This window comes from Triturus cristatus, chromosome 3_1, assembly GCF_964204655.1.
Source record: "Triturus cristatus chromosome 3_1, aTriCri1.1, whole genome shotgun sequence".
Classification (NCBI taxonomy): Eukaryota; Metazoa; Chordata; class Amphibia; order Caudata; family Salamandridae; genus Triturus; species Triturus cristatus.
Window position 1 is genome coordinate 495,320,886 of NC_140583.1, and position 17,211 is coordinate 495,338,096.

At 42.0% G+C, this 17,211-nt stretch overlaps 1 protein-coding gene across 1 annotated transcript in view; it reads left to right on the plus strand.

Annotated features, from left to right (window-relative positions):
* LOC146860461 (peptidyl-prolyl cis-trans isomerase FKBP8-like) overlaps positions 1 to 12,293 on the plus strand; it is a 262,434-nt gene extending 250,141 nt beyond the window's left edge. The window contains exon 8 of the mRNA XM_085644351.1: positions 7,882 to 12,293. Within this exon, the coding sequence (XP_085500477.1) occupies positions 7,882 to 7,965 (84 nt within the window). The 3' untranslated portion in view covers positions 7,966 to 12,293. The remainder of the gene's footprint in view (positions 1 to 7,881) is intronic.
* The last annotated feature ends 4,918 nt before the right edge of the window (positions 12,294 to 17,211 follow it).

Here is a 17,211-nt window from a genome sequence, read left to right on the forward strand (position 1 = left end):
AACCGTGCGGCTGGGGTAGTGTCACTCCACACCTAAGTCTGATGTCTTTTTCTCTCACACACTGAATCCTAATGCTGGGCTCAGATTTTCATTTTTTCGAGCATGGAAAATACCAATGCTTTATGACGTTCATACCCATGATCACTGTTTTATATCTGGGGTATTAAGATGGTTGTGTCCTGACACTCTCTTGGGGGGAGGCCATTCCTCTTTCCCAGTTAGCAGTCAGCAACTGTGTGACACTCTTCAAATGTCCAGCTCAGGATGAAGCAGACTGAGTAGACATTCCTTTGGAGAAATGGAGATTTAGACCTTGAGATTACAGTGTTCAGTGGCTGACTTACAACAATAAGTGTAACGTGTGCTGCTGTACTGCTGTATGACGATCGACTCAGAACGTCAACTGTGTTTTAGAATTTAATGTTGAATTTGTATTTTGCACCAGGATATCCAATCCTTTTTAAACATATTTTTTCCTTTTTAATACTCTTTGTTGACCCGCGACCGTGGTGTACACCTGTAAGAGCGGGCCCGCAAGCTCGAGTCAGCGTTCTAGCTAGTTTGTGCTCCCCACCCATAAAACCTGTGATGTGTCGACCGCGCAGCGGGTAACTTGTGCTGCTCTACTGCTGTATTACGATCGACTCAGAACGTCGACTGTGTTTTAGAATTTAATGTTGAATTTGTATTTTGCACCAGGATAGCCAGTCCTTTTAAAAATCCTTTCACCTTTTTAATACTCTTTGTTGACCCGCGACCGCGGTGTCCGCCTGTACGAGCGGGCCCGCAAGCTCAGGTCAGCGTTTTAGCTAGTTTGTGCTCCCCGCCCATAAAACCCGTGATGTGTCGACCGCACAGCGGGCACGCTGCTGGTGCGCCAAAGGCAAGCACGTCTGTGCCTGTCTGCGTCCCGGAGGCGGCCGGCACCGGCCTCACCGCAGGAGATCTCCCCGCTGATGGTAAGCCCCTACGGGTTGCAGTTCATGGCCATGGGTAGGAGAGTAAGCTGCCGCTCCCTCATGCCCATGCCTAAAGACTTTCATAGTTTGGCCTGTACCCACTGCGGCTGGGTTTCCTCTAATTTAAATACAAGGGAGACTCCGGAAAGAGGCGCAATGGGCAAGCCTGCCTTTAATGAGACTAAGTCTGATAGGGAGAAAGGCCATTTGAAGGCCATGCTTCTTAATACACGATCCCTGAACAAACATGCCCTCCAAATCTACGATCTACTCATGGAAAAGAGCCTTGACCTCCTTTTTTAACAGAGTCATGTCTCAGCAAAACATCAAACCCCACCATTGCCATGGCCATCCCCCCTGGATATCTGTTGCTTTGAAGGGATCGGTCAACGGGTACTGGGGGAGGCATCGCTATAATCTATAAACATCATATTTCCTGCACCATGGTTCCTATAGATGATATAGCCGGTGCCGAAAGTTTGGGATTTCACGTAAAGGTGCCACCGCAACAATCTGTGGCAGGCATCTTGATTTATAGACCCCCCGATCCTGAGGGCCAGTTCCTTGACTCTATCAGCAATGCTGTTTCTCCTCTGGCCATTCATTTTAAACACTGTCTAGTTTTAGGTGATTTTAATATTCATATGGATAATTCCAATGAACACAAGCCTATTAGACTATGTGACTCACTAGCTCTTTTTAAATTGACACCTTATGTCCTTCATGCGACTCATGAGAAAGGACATATTTTGGACCAGATTTTCTCTACTGATACAATTGGGACGTCTGTCCCGGTTCCGATAGTATGGTCCGATCACTCGGTGATTGATTTAACATTTGGGAAGGTGCATAACTCCTGCAAATCCCAGGGAAGGCCATACTCTCGTAGTTACAGCCGAGGCTCTTACTACTGCCCTCAGCAACCATCTGATCCCCTTTCACGGGAATGTGGAAGAGGATGCAGAAGGTCTGGACAATTGGCTCCAGCCTCGTGCTGATGAGCTCGCCCCTGCCTCCGTGCTACCTGTCAAGGTCTCTCGTGCCTCGGCATCATGGTTTACATTCGCCCTAAGGAAAAGCGAGACTGATTGCAAATGCCTAGAGAGGACATGGCGAAAAAACGTTAACCCCACTAATAAAATATTCTATAAACAGGCACTGAAGGTGCACTATAAAAAAGTTTTAGAAGAGAAAAAACTTTTCCTCTCCTCAAAAATAGTACAGTCTGCTAATCAAAGTAAAGACATTTTTAAAGCAGTCAAGGAGTTTCTATCGCCAAGCGCAGTTGCAAGGCCATTTACTCCGACTGAAGCTTGGATGAGCCATCTAGCTTCCTACTTCCATGAGAAAATTAAAACCATTCAAGATACTGTTTCTTTGCTGCCCAGGGCAGAGGATGAAAATCGAGCGTTTTTCACCTCGCCTACCCAGCCAAAAGGCCCTCTGCTCGCGCAGTTCCCCCCAATATCCTTGGACAACTCTCTGGAAATCATGAAGGCCCTTAAATCTGGCTCTCCGTCTGACCCCTGCCCAGCCAAGATGTTGGTGTCACTAGCAGAGGTAATTAACTCTGCGTTAAATCGGATTCTCAAAGTCTCTTTGGAGTCTGGGCTTGTTCCGGACAGGTGGAGAAATGCTAAAATAGTCCCTCTTCTGAAAAAACCAAGGGCAGACCCAGAGTTAGCCGCAAATGATAGGCCAATATCCCTGCTCCCTTTTTTCTTGAAGGTTTTGGAAAAATACGTTAATGGTGTCTTCACCACATATGCGGAATCCAATCGAGTATTCCACCAGAGTCAGTCCAGTTTCAGGTCAAATTTTAGTACGGAAACCGTGCTTTTAGAAGTCTCGGAGGCCATCAAGAAGACCTTAGACAAAGGTGGGAAGGCTGTGCTGATACTGTTGGACTTATCAGCAGCCTTCGATACCGTGCCCCATGATCAGCTCCTTCTGAGACTTCAAGAATGTGGCTGTGGGGGCACGGTTCTCTGATGTTCACCTCTTTTCTGGAAGGCCGCCAACAACGGTCTGGTCTCCTCCTTTTGCAGCGCCCATTCCCTACCTAAAGGTGGGGGTCCCGCAGTGCTCAATCCTTATCCCTACGCTTTTCAACCTTTATATGACCCCCTTGGCACATCTGGCTGAAGCCCATGGAGCCAAAATCATATCGTATGCGGACGACACACAACTGCTGTTTACCTGCGATAAGAAGACAGACTTTAGAGGGGAAGCGATAAACGTCTGCCTGTCAGAGGTGTTCTCTTGGTTCCAACTACACCAACTTAAGTGTAATCACGATAAATCGGAAATTATCCTTTTTGGCCTCCCTTCAGACAATGTGTGGCGTAATTAATGGCCACAGGACATGTCTCCCCCCACCGCCTCGGTAAAAACTGTTAAAAATTTAGGAGTCAGGATGGAGGATAATTTATCCATGAACTCTCAAGTATAAGCTGTAGTAGGCTCATGTTTTGGGGTGCTCAAAATGCTTAAGCAGTTCTTGCCCCTTCAGAAAAACTGTGGTCCAGGCGCTAGTTTTATCCAGGCTGGACTACGTCAATATTCTTTATTTAGGAATCCCAGAATACTTGTTGACACGCCTTCAGGTAGTCCAGAATGAAGCAGCCAGGGCAATACTTATGCTGGGCCCCAGAGCACGGATGTCCACCCATCTGAAAGCCATGCACTGGCTGCCGATCCGTAAGAGGATAATTTTTAAAGCCACGGTTTCGGCCTTTAAATCTCTCCATGGGATGGGGGCCCTGTACCTTAGCAAGAGAGTCCAATTCTATAACCCGCGTCGTGCTTTGAGGTCTGCTGCACTTCAGTTAGCTTGCATCCCTAAATCTTCCCATGCTCGAATTGGTGGTCACTCCAAGGTACAAGCAGCGAAACTCTGGAATAATCTTCCGCTGGCACTCAGACAGATGCAGGAACTTCTTCCTTTTAGGAAGTTACTGAAAACCTGGTTATTCCAGCAATAGCGTGAAAATTACCTAGCTTAGAGCCCACAGTTAGCCCCACCCAGAATGTTTAGTGCCGGGACACTCTATCGAGTAGTTGTGCGCTCTGTAAGTCCTTAATAACATAACATAGCAATTACAAGTGTTCGGCTATAGGAGTAGGTTCTGTACCATGTACAAAGCAGTGGCGTAGCAAGGTGGGTGGGGGGGGGGGCGGTCTGCCCCAGAGGGCACGAGTTCTAGGGGCGGCGGCCTCCCCCCCAGCTCTTACCTGCTGTCCCGGGGCGGTATCCGCCAGCACCCAAAGCTCTTCAACGCAGACGCCGCCCGTGGGGCGGCAAATGCAGGGACTGCCTGGACAATCTAAGGTCTAGCCATGCCACTGGTAAAAAGACTGAGCCATTTTCCTTTATAAACTGATGGTGTTCAGTATAATAAAGCTACATATCTTTTCATGCCTTATCACCTCTGCTGAACCTATAAATACTTATGCACATTACAGCAAGACATCTGAAAATATAGTGTCACCGCATATTCGAGGACTGGATTTAGAATACTAACATAATTTCCTTGAATATTTGAACATCTCATGTTCCTCGTCTCTGATTTTCAGGATAAGAATAGAATAGGCCTTTTTCCAGGAAGCTCAGACATAGTGGGGTGCTTCAATTGTTATAATACCGACAACCCCACAACCAGTGGAAAACTGGTGGGAATGGACCAAGCCATAGGCATGTCCACAATACTGTCAACTAACTTTCCTAAGTAAATCTAATGTAAATGTTAGTGAGCTTTTCAGCTACCATGAATTATCCTCGGCCACCGCATTGCAGCTCTTTCATCCTCGAACCCTGGGAATTCCAGCTTCAGCAATCAGTACTGCTTGGGAAGAGGGAAGTTGTGCTCCAAATGTAGTCTTCCTAACCAGCCCCAGACAGTAAACAAGTAACAGGTTTGTGTCTCTGGAAATACACATTACAACGTGGCTGTACGGGGCTGACTATCCCTACCGACCCCCTGCCATTTGAGTATTTACATTTGCACAGGTGGTTACTATAGACTGACTCTCTGATATGATTGACAGTCCGGAAGAGGATGTCAGAACTGGAACATTGATAAGATACAGCCAGGACTAACAAAGGATACAACTTGACACATGGGTATAATCCCAACACTTTGACTGAAATAATACTGAGGCTATTTTTTCAGACAACAAGGTTAAATGGGGACAAGCGGGTCAAAACAATGACAATCACTTTCTTGGCCAGACTTTAGATGCAACAGGCTGAAAAATGCCTATCAGGGACTAGGCTGTGGATTAGAACTCTCTCACTGGGTATCTCAAGAAAGCAATTATTTTTCAGGGAGGCATGTAAACAAAATGGATACTTAGGCCTGATTTAGATTTTGGCAGACGGCTTACTCCATCACATTAGTGACAGATATCTCATCCACCAAAATATAAATCCCATAGGATATTATGGGATTTATATTTTGGTGGACAGGATAACTGTCACAGTTGTGATGGACTATCCCGTCAGCCAAAATCTTAATCAGGCCCCTTAGGTTTAGAGGATAAATTGAATAAATGAAGAGAAGGAAAAGCTAACTACTTATGTCCTAACCAACAGAAGAACCTGTTCCTGGAGTAGAAGTCTTCTCCTGAGGAGGAAACACAGAAAAGAAGAACCACCAATAGAACCAGGGAGGAAAACCAAGAGTTAAAACTTAACTGGAAAACACTCTGATGAGAAACTAACAGTGAGGGATACGAGTAGGGTGAGAATACTATAGCAGGTGGAAAAGCCCTATATTCACTAAGATTGCCAGGCAGCTAACATTTTCCAGAGTCCTCTACTTATAGCGATGCAGATGTTCTATAACGAACCTCTGAACATGCCCCCATGTGGTACACACCTCTGGCGCCCAGGTGCCAAGTACATTCATCCACAAGCACCAAGGTATCCGCAGCATGGTATGAGGGGGCTGCTCTTCTGTGTCTGTGTGCACCATTCAGGCACTCCAGTTTTGCTTTAACCAGACCTTATGCTGCATCTTGATGACTCAAGTGTAATATCAAACACTAGTTGGATGGAACTTCAGTAAGAAAAAAAGGAGGTAGGTTAGAAATAGATACAATAGGTGGATATGGATGGGTTGTTTGTAAACAAATTCTGCTGAAGGAAGCCAATTCACCTAACCTTTTTGACATTTTATTGGGAAATATCTGAGATACGGTTGAATGGCCTGTTTTAAACATTCAGTTTGGCCATCTATTTGTGGATAATGACTAGTAGATTTATAATTAACCTTTCCTAGGTGCTTTAACTATTTGTTCACATGAATTGAGAACCCCTGTCAGTTACTACAATCTTTGGTAGTCTATGTAATTTAATGATTTCTTTTAAGAAAACTTGTGTTAACTCTTTGACTGTAGGCTGTTTATCTAATGGAACAAAATGTGCTAGCTTCATAAAAGCATCCACTAATACCAATAAATTGTAAATTAATCAGATGAGGGAAGGTTTACCATAAAATACATCGATATGTTAGACCATGGTCATTGTGGAGCTTGAAGAGGATGTTATAATCCCACTGAAGGTAAGTGAGCTGTCTTGGATTGTGGACAAATGAGACATGACTTAACCTTTTATACCACTCTGTGTTGCAAATATAGCCACCAAAATGCGCATGCCAGCAGTTCTTGCGGTTTACGAATTCCTGGATGTCCTGACAAATGAGCCATATGTTCCCATTCTAATAATTAGTGTTTTAACTCTACTTCAGGAACAATTCTTTTATGAAATAAATTGGCTTTCATACATCTATCCCCTGGAGCTTGTTGTATTCAGGATTTACTAGATCAATGCTCTCTTGCTGTTTCTTACCTATTTAAAAAAATTAACTTCTGCTTCATCTTCTTTTAGCTGTCAAGTAGCTAGAATTAGAGAATTAGTGGGAACAGCGTGTATGGTATGTATCTAGGGAGATAAGGCATCTGCCTTCTCATGTTTGTGAGTTGGACGGAATATGATCTCATACGGAAACAGTGGAAAATTTCAAGCCCATCATGCGTGTCTCGTACTAGAACATTTCATGGACTTAATGATCTACCCACAATTGTGATGATCTGTTCAAACTGTCACTGTATGTAGTTCTACCTCCAAATAATGCCTTCAATGCTTGAACACCTCTTTTCTGCCAACAGCTCTTATAGCAACTCAGACGTTATAGTACAAACCTCTGAAAATGCCGCCCAGCTGCCAAGAGCTGGTCCACCACTAGCCCCAAAGCCAAAAGAAGTGAGCAGCCTGGGGAACGGACCTGTTTGGACTTTTCTCTACCCGTATCTTCCGTTCTGTTAATGTTGACAAGGAGAAAGTGTATCAGTTAAATGTAAAATGACATATATCAAAAAAGGGGGCTGAATAGAGAATGGATAGTCAATGATGTAATCATAATGGTCAAGTTCCCCTACACACGGATGTATTTTATCTCTAAGAGAAATGCTTCTTCATGAATTGCTCCGTGTGTAGAAAGCTAACATTCTGAGGAACCGGAGGAAGAAAAGGTGAGAGAGTATGGAGGACGTAGAGCAAATTAAGAGTTCAAATTGCGTGTCAAAAACGTATCTATGAGTACTTTGTAGTAAAATGAATGTAAACTTGTCATGGTATTTGGTATGCGGGCACGCCTTTGGCAGCACCTTGTTGCATATACCGCTACGGAAATTCCATTTTATACTAATTTGCCTCTAATTACTTGTGCATTATCCTTTTCCCATTTTATTGTGATCTCATGTTCTTCATCTCTTAAGCGCTGGGATACGCATTTCCATGTTGGCTCACTTAACCACTTTATAACACATCTTTTAAAACGTGTATCTTCTTGTAGACCAAATGAAATGCTGCTTTGGTATTAAAATGAATTATAATTTTAATATCTCTCATTTTTCCCAGATAACCCCCTGGACAGTAATTTTTGGGGCAGTTGTTGCAGTTGCCAGCATTGTGATGGCGGTCCGTCTCACACAGGAAGGTTGATGAAAAAAGAAATAAAAAACATAATGTGAACTTTAATTTAATTGTACAATCTGAAGTATGTCCCAGCCTGACATGCATTTTGATTAAGGGAAAACTAGAACTCTAAGAAATGTCAGAACCTTCCTCGAGTTTCTTTTAGAGCCTACCACTGTGTGGGGCTAGAGAGTGAATGGCTTGGTACTTCCTCTTTTTATCACATGAACTGAATGAGCCCAAACTAAGCTGTTGTTGTATTGTGATCTATCTAGATTTTAGAAGATAAAACCATGTGGAATAAAGTTCTTACTCTCATGACTAACAGACGATACATTCTTTAGGAATCACAGAGATGTAGGTATATCTACTGCACACAAAAAACATAAACATATAAAGCATTTTTCTACCTACAATATGTGTGTGTGAGTTAGTGATGCCACATTATACTTACAGAGGCAACATTAGAAGATCAAAATTAAATGGTTCTAGATTTGTTTAACTTGGTTCCTCCTTTTTATTTTAAACCAGGCAGTAGAGTAGTGATCTAGAGGAAAAACTGCTAGTTTTGTAACTTGGAGAAATGTAGTCCCAATAAAATGGATAGAAGACTAAACATGTAAATTTAGACATACAACTCTGTGCTGCTGGCCATCACCCTAAATGGTTTGCAAAGAAAACTGTACGCCTTAAATTGTTTCATGTTCATGGAGTACTATAGCGTGTACACAAACGTACAAAAATCACGCTTTTTGGTAGCAGGAATCTTTTTACGATGTATATTTGGGGTCAGATATAAAGTTTTGCGAATGGTACTCTATCCATCAGGGGGGCAGGGGACATTACTTCCGCCAGCCTTATGGACTGCTGTCTGCCAGACATAGAGATCACCGCTGGCCCAGCAATGATCTCTGTACCTTGACAGAGGCTGCCAACATGGCAGATCTTGTCAAGGTTCAAAACCTTTGGTTGATACCTCCGATCAGTTTTAACAGGCGTCTACCAAACTTTTTCAAAGTTTTTGATTTTAAGTAAGACTAGGATAGAGACTGTAAAAGAATATTTATATCTGGGTACATTATTCTTCGTGAACGTGTCAGTCAGGCCTCAGAATGGGATATAGACGACACCATTAGAATTGTCCTGCTGCGCTTTTTCATTGTTCATCAAAGGCAAAAGATAGAGAGGCCTTACTACAGGTGTGTACAGCAAACATACCAACATTCTTGTTTTATGGGATTGAATGATAAAGATCCCAAGAATTTCAATCCTTGTTAAATAGAAGGTTCATTAAGGAAGCATCCTTCAAACAGAGTCCATTCGTATCGAACTTGGGAATGATGCACTATTGAGTCAATTTGTGTTGCGCCTTGGATTGTTAGTCTGGCACTTATGACGGTGTTGCCAAATGGTGGCCCTGGCTACCTAATTTAGAGATGAGCACAACAAGAGTTGTTTATTAATTCAATATACATAAAAAATTACTAACACCTGCCGAGCAAGCCATATTCATAGCTTTGGGGGCCTGGAATAGTGTGAATTACAACCCTTGTAAGAGTGTGATGGTTAGTAGTACTGTTGGTATTGCCATTCGCAGCGCTGGCAGTGCAATGGGTGGCGCAAGCTATAGAGACCTCCTGACAAGGGCCATCGCACTTATTCGTTTACAAATTAAGCATTAGTTAGCCTTCCATTCAGAGGTTACACCCAGATTTTCAGAACCTGGTAGGGTGTGAGGAAAGGAGAGTGAGGCAGACAGAAACGTCATTTAGGGCCTGATGTACCAAGCAATTTTATGGGTGCAAAGGTCAAATTTGAAACTTTGCATCTGCAAAATGGCTTTTTTTAAATGTAGAAAAGCCAAATTGAGATTCAGTAACCTGTTAACGAATCGCAATGTGGGTTTTAGAACAAAACAGAATCAATATTTGGAAGGGCCGTGTTAAGGACGTCCCTTCCAAATACAGATTGTTTAGCTTATGTATTAATGTTTTGTGACCAAAATCCGGGCGCAAAACATTATTATTTTACCACCAAATCAAATTTGGTGGTATCCATTCGCAAATAGGACCCATTCCTCTTTGTGAAGGTCATCAAAAACATTCTTTATGAGTATTCAGTGGTCTATGGGACCGCTGCCTGCTCCTAAAAATTGTGTATAAAAGTATTCATTTTCTTTTTTAAACACATCCCATTTTCCTATTAGGAAAATGGGCTACATTTTGTTTTAAAAGATTGCTTTATTTAAAACTAATCACATTTATGCATATGACTCTCACCAAACATAGACTGTCTCAATTTCCGACCTACCTCATGCATATTAAGAGGTAGATCGAATTGCTACCTACTATGAATCTGTATTTTAAGAACCAACATATTAATATATAGGTTGGTTCACAAAATACCAATGGATTCCTTAGAAGTCAGTGTGAAAATTACACACTGCTATAAAACCCATTTCAGTGTATTCCTAATAAGAAATTGCAAATCGATATTTGATGCAATTTATGGTTCCTTAATAGGAACCTTAGTACATCAGGACCTACTTGAGGTTCTTTAAGACATGTTAAATGCCTAAAAATAAGAATTTGTATTCATTCATGAAAATTGTTGAAAAAGTTAAGCTCTTGTTGGGCATTTTCAGCAAGGAAGTCAAATCACAGAAAAATTAGCGCGGATCAAAAGTTATGACTCTGTGTTGTTACGCTGCACCAAAGTAAATCGCCTTCTGTCTGTCTCAATAATGCAATTGGCGAAAATGCAGTTGTATTTGAAAATAAATCTTGATGTGGTTGTATATCTATTTTACTGATGGTACTTAATTATATCTACTAATCTGTGGATATTTGCAAGAATGAATACAAAAAATAAAAATCCCAGCTTCGGCATGTGAACAATAATGATATCGTTCTAGGCAAATCCCTTTAAGAGGACATTTTAGGATTTTCAGATTGGGGCATCCACCAATCCTCATCATCCTAGACACCAACCACCCCACGAAGTCCCAGGTCAACGCTGTCACCTCCTCATGCTTCCACATCCTCCGCGTGTTAGGTAAATAAAAAGTGGCTCCCACTGGCTACCAGATATACCATCATGCAGGTCCTAATTACAAGTAGTTTGCACTACGGCAATTGCTACCCACTATGAATCGGTATTTCATGAACCAACCTATTAATATATAGGTTGGTTCACAGAGTACCAATAGATTTGTTAGAAGTTAGTGTGCTAATTGCACCCACTTCTATCAAATCCATTTTAGTAGATTCCTATTAAGAAATTGTAAATAGATATTTGATGCAATTTACGGCTCCTTAATAGGAATCTTAGTACATCAGGAACTTCATGAGGTTCTTAAAATCCCAGCTTTGGCATGTGAACAATAATGATATCGTTCTAGGAAAATCCCTTTAAGAGGACATTTTACGTTTTTCCGATTTGGGCATCCACCAATCCTCATCCTAAACACGAACCTCACCACGAAGACCCAGGTCAATGCCGTCACCTCCTCATGCTTCCACATCCTCTGCATGTTCACTTAAAATCTTCAAGTGGCTCCCACTGGACACAAGATAAACCATCATGCAGGTCCTAATCACAAGCAGACTGGACTAAGGCAATGCACTTTATGCCGGCATCCCAATCCATCTTCTTCACAGATTTCAAACCATCGAAAACACTGCAGCAAGACTCTTCCTTGACCTCTCGCGGCGAACCCACAACACACAACTCTTCAGAGAGCGCCAGTGATCCCCATTCAGAAGGGCTGCCAGTTCAAACTTCTCACACGCATTCAAGTCACTGCACAACACGGAACCTTCATACCTCAGTCATTGGCTTCACTTCCACCAACCCACCAGACAACTTTAGTCAGCATCACTCTCACGTGCACACACCCCACATCCACAGAAGAAGTACGGGAGGTTGATCATTCTCCTACCAAGCTGTTAAATCCTGGAACAATCTCTCCCAAAACATCAGGGACTGCTCCTCTCTTCTTGAATTCAGCAAGAATCTAAAGACCTGGCTATTCAATTAGTCTTCTTGTGGGACCATCAAGACTGCCTGTATTTAAGCCCAGCCTCACCACATGCCTACATTCACCTACTCAGTGCCTGGAGACACTCGCAGGTGACAACCAGCGCTCTACAAATCCACCTTACATTACATCTCTAGGATCCTACTGCAGACCTCAAGGGAGAGGCTACGGGGCTGTAGAAGTTAGGAGCTTCTTATCCTAGAGATGAGCTTTTGATGACAGTATTTGTATTGGGCAGCACTATTTACCCCTCTTCTCCATTTTGCTGTAGCTTTGAAGCGCTGACAAAACAGGATGACAATCCAATCTCAGGCCAACAAGGGCTTTTAGTCTTCTGAATGATAGACCTGATGTTTCTGTTGGTCTTTGCTGACTCGTAGGGTTGGAGAATGCCAAGATGCACAGTTATTCCCTCACCACACTTATATGCTGTGATTTTCCTCTGTCCTCTAATATGCCAGCCATCCCATGCCTATTTCCCTGATATGCCGACCATGATGTTCCCCTGTTTCCCATATTTCAGACACTTGAAAGGTGGTTGTGTCTCCCATATGCTTGCCATGCTATTATGCAGCTATAGGTAATTATTCAACACATTATATGCCACACTAGCAAGGGCTGCTATGACAAACACGTGTCTGGCGCATTTTGGTGTAAATGAGAGGAGAGTCTAGTGCCAAGAAGCAGATCTCCGCTGTTTTATTTGCATTCACGAATGGGGAAAAGTTTATAAAGCTGCCCGTGTCTGCTTTTTTTCAGAAATGTTTTTCTGTTTAGGAAAATGTCCGGAGAGAAATAGTTAGAGGCCCCTGGCAACTGTGTGCCCTCCTCCCACTTACTCCCCCCTGAAGCTACCTGACATGATCCATAAACTGAGAATCAGTTACCACCCCAAATCAGGGACTTTTAACTGATCAACAATTTGCGACCATAACTGCAGTCACAAGCCATTGACACATGCCTTTGTGACTTGTAAATAGGAAGGGGAAGCCCCTTCCACCCCCTCTGCTATTCGGAAAGGGTTGTAAAAGCCCTTTATGTGACAGAAATAATTATCTGACTCCTAAAAGGGATTTTGTACATTCTAAGAAGCCCCATGTTGTTTGAAGACCCTATGATTTGAAGAATCCCAGGGTTTGCAACTGCAATAGGACTTTGTACATCAGGCGCATTTCCTTGCATCCCTTCTGGAAAGCATCCTGTCAATGCTATCTCTTCTTTCCTGACTCCATGACCAACCCCTTCAACCAGATCATTTGGTGTGCTCTACAACTCCAAGTGTGGCTGAGGCATTGATCTCCATTAGACCAGAACAGGTTTAAAGTACTAAATATATGGAATCTCTGCCCAAACATCCCACTCAACATGGACAAATCCTTAATGAAAAGTCAAAACCAGCAGTAGTTAACCTGTGAATGGCGGACACTTTGGAGTCTGCGATACCTATTGAAAGGGACCATACAGCTTTAGAAAGTTAATTAATATTAGCATATAAATAAAATACATACAATAAAGAAACAAAATATAATATTGAAACTTTTTGAAAGGTCTGTAAATGAGAAGGAATTTGAAACCGTAGGGTAAATTTTAAGTTGGTATCTTTAGCTTGATTTGTCAGCCCAGTGCAAGTACAGCAAACAGAATATAGTATGGATGCTTGGAGGCGTGAATTGAAAGGCAGACAAAAAGAGTGAATGCATTAGAATATAAAAAGTCTAGCATATCGCTTTGGCTGTTACAATTATGAAACAAATTTTAAAAAGCTCCAAAATTCCTATAAAAATAAAAAAAATCGATATTTCTATATTTGTTAGAGAATTCAATAAAATATTTTAGCATTTGTGTATTTCTTTGATGTCTAATCGTTTTTGTATTTTTGTGTATTGCTTGGAGGTTCAAATCGTAAAATTCCAGTAATGACTTACAGGGAGTCCCTGGATTCAAGTAATGACTTAGTGGGAGTCCCTGGATTCCAGTAATGATTCAGTGGGAGATGCACGGAATCAAAAGGTTAAAACACTGGTCTAGACATGAGCTACTGTAATATCCACCTAGTGCGTCTACCTAAATGGTCTTTTTTGTTACTGGATAAAATTGTAATGTTTGTTACATAAACACTTCCTACTTCCCACTGGGCGGTGGGGTGTGAGATCTGAGGTCACCAATCTAAAATCAGAGCCAGCTTCTAATTCTTTACTTTAGTATTTTAGTTGATGGCACAAGTCTAGTACACCTTTCTCAAACATCAAACCATTATATTCCTGACTATTGCCAATGACAACCTCCTTTCCACAACTAAGCCAGCCAACACCACTCCCAAAGTCTGGTCTCTGAATATTTTGGTACCTCATCCTTCTGCCTGGGAACCGTCACCCTGCTATACAAGTTGAAGACCACCTTTAAAACTTGCCCCCTCCTTCGTCTTGAAATCAAAAATTGTATCGAAACCCATCTGGCAACTATGGGTACCCCCATCCACAGTCAAACCTAGTACAAAAAGGCATACTGTAGGGTCAGTGCCTTTTGTTATGGAGAACCTTTCTTCCAAACTCAATATCAAGCCCTGAGTCTTTACTTAACATTGAATTTTATAGAGAATGAAAAACACGCCGTGGATAAAGAGGGCATTTACATCACCGTTGCACTAACCTGGCTGCCCAGATCCAACAGGAGCAATGCTAGTATCCACACTTCCCTGAACCCAATGACAACCAGACAAAGACGAGAAAAGAGAGAGAAACAGAGATACTGAATATTTTCACCTTACCTTTCTTTATTGCTGCACTCAATCTGCACTACAGAGGTGTTGATGTTTACAACAAGAAATAATTCTTTTAGTAGCTGGTTAATCATATTGCATATTGCCATTTCTACCATGACATCTGATATGCCTTGTGACGATCTCTGTCTAACCAACTCTCTGTGGTTGCTGATAACTATGACTTCCTAAAGCTCAAAGATATAAATAGCCTAGTAATAAATGAATGGGATAACCTATACTATAATGCACATTCTTAAATCTATAACTACCTGCAGTGAGTTAGATTTCTAGCCTGTGATCTGAATAATTCTCAATAGAAGTAGTAAGACGTAGTTCATCGGCTTGATGCCATACATGATTCAAGTGATATAAATAAGTCTGCATAATATAGAGGATTCACTAGCTCCTCCTATGAATAAGTCCAATAGAGTATGTAGTTCTAAAAAGGATGACTCTGGTGTATAGAGTTCATAATCCCTGAAAGTATGACTCTAATACGCAAGTGCAAATGAAATAAGTCATCAGTCTCATATGCTTATCAAGATTGATTCTCTGAGAACAAGGCCCTTGACAAATGTTGATAAACGTGCAGTGAATTCCAATTTCCTCGCATCAAGATTCCAGCTGCAGCAACTAAGGACCTGATTTAGGAGTTCGACAGACAGGTAACTCTGTTACAAACGTGACGGATATCCCGTCTGCCGCATTACAAGTGCCATTGAATATAATGCAATTGTAACAACAGACAGGGTATCCATTACGTTTGTGATGGAGTAACCCATCTGCAAAACTCTAAATCAGACTCTAATTATGAGCACCTAACGAGGAATGCTGTGAACCACAAGGAACTTGTACTTAATGGATCCAAGATTATGTCAACATTGCATGCCTAAGGAGATCCCTTTGGCCTTCTGGAAAAAGGAGTTTGTCTTGCTCAACCTGCATGTTTTACGCTGTTGCGATGTCACAACCATGAAGCCTCACACCAAGATGTGCCGGTGATACCACCCCTTCTGGAAGACTCGAACACATTTGTAGTTCAGATGAGCATGTTTCCTTGTCTCCCCGGTATACACAGGTAACAGGGGCCACAGATCAGAACTGTATCCAATAAAATGGTGACACTCCAAAAATGAGTGTCCTGCATTATTATATGAAGGGCCATAACTCTTTCCAACTAGCTTAATATTAATTGGTCTAATACCTTAATACGTGATACTTGTTTGTTCTCTCTAAAAAGCTGCCAGAACCATCTTGTAGTGAAGACATGTGTCTCTGCTCCATTTTCTGGTCTTATAGCAAGTCCTCCACAAAGATGAACACAGCTGACTGCACTCACCTTCCAGCCCACAGGTTACTCATAGTTGAAGTTACTACAGGTGTTTCTCAGTATTCTGTTGGTTCATTTAATCAATCAATCAATCAATCAGGATTTGTAAAATTCAGCTGCTTCACCTGTAAGGGTCGCGAGGTGTTCTGCATTGATGAGTGTAAATCTAAATAGCTATTTACCTTTTCATAACCTCCATTAACCCAAAAAGATTCATTTTATAGATGAGGAGCTGACAAATGGGCTTGAAACCTATTCAAGGTTGACCAGCAGTACTGACTAAACGTCCTTTAATATACAAAGTATATCACTTAATATTTCAAATATATTTGGTGGTCAAATGCATATTCTCCACACAAAAATGGTCTTTCAATGAAGCTGAGCTTTGACCAATAGTACTAGCCAATGCGCGGGTAAGATCCGCACATCTGCAATAATTTTTGGACAAAAGCCTAAACCGCCCAAACTCATCAATACTACAATAAAATGGTCTCAAAATAATTTGGGTGGGGTACTTCAACATAACCTGGAAAGTGGAATTTAAATCCTATCAAGCTTTGGCAAACATTGCCTAGTGTGCTATACAACTGATTACTAAAATTCCAAAACATTCATTGAAATTCCCTCACCCCATTGTCAGGAAGTCTACAATCCTATCAGCTGTTCACCATGTGCATCATTTTGCACTATGATTCTCAAATAATCCTTTGTTAGAAGAGGGCATATAACCATTAAAAGTTGTTTCCAAGTCCAACTGCCAAGGGAGAGAGATGTACATCGCATTGAATCCTCTGCTGTCTCGTCTCCTGCAACACCAAAGCATCCACTAGCACGATTGCCACTACCACGCCAACTACTATGACCACGACTCTCTAAGAACAACTCCACTGCTCTGCTCAGTGCATGATGACTGTCCAAAAACACCACTGAAATCTGGGACACCATCATAGCCCTCATCCCCGAATTCATCTTTCTCATCGAGACTTGGCTCAACCCTTCATCCGCTCCCAACATCACCTCAACAACTCCTGATGGCTACAAGATAGCAAGCATGGCCCGCACCAACAAACACGGAGGTGGAATCGGCATCATCCACAAAGAAAACATCCACTGCGTCACCACCACAGATCATGGAATACCTCA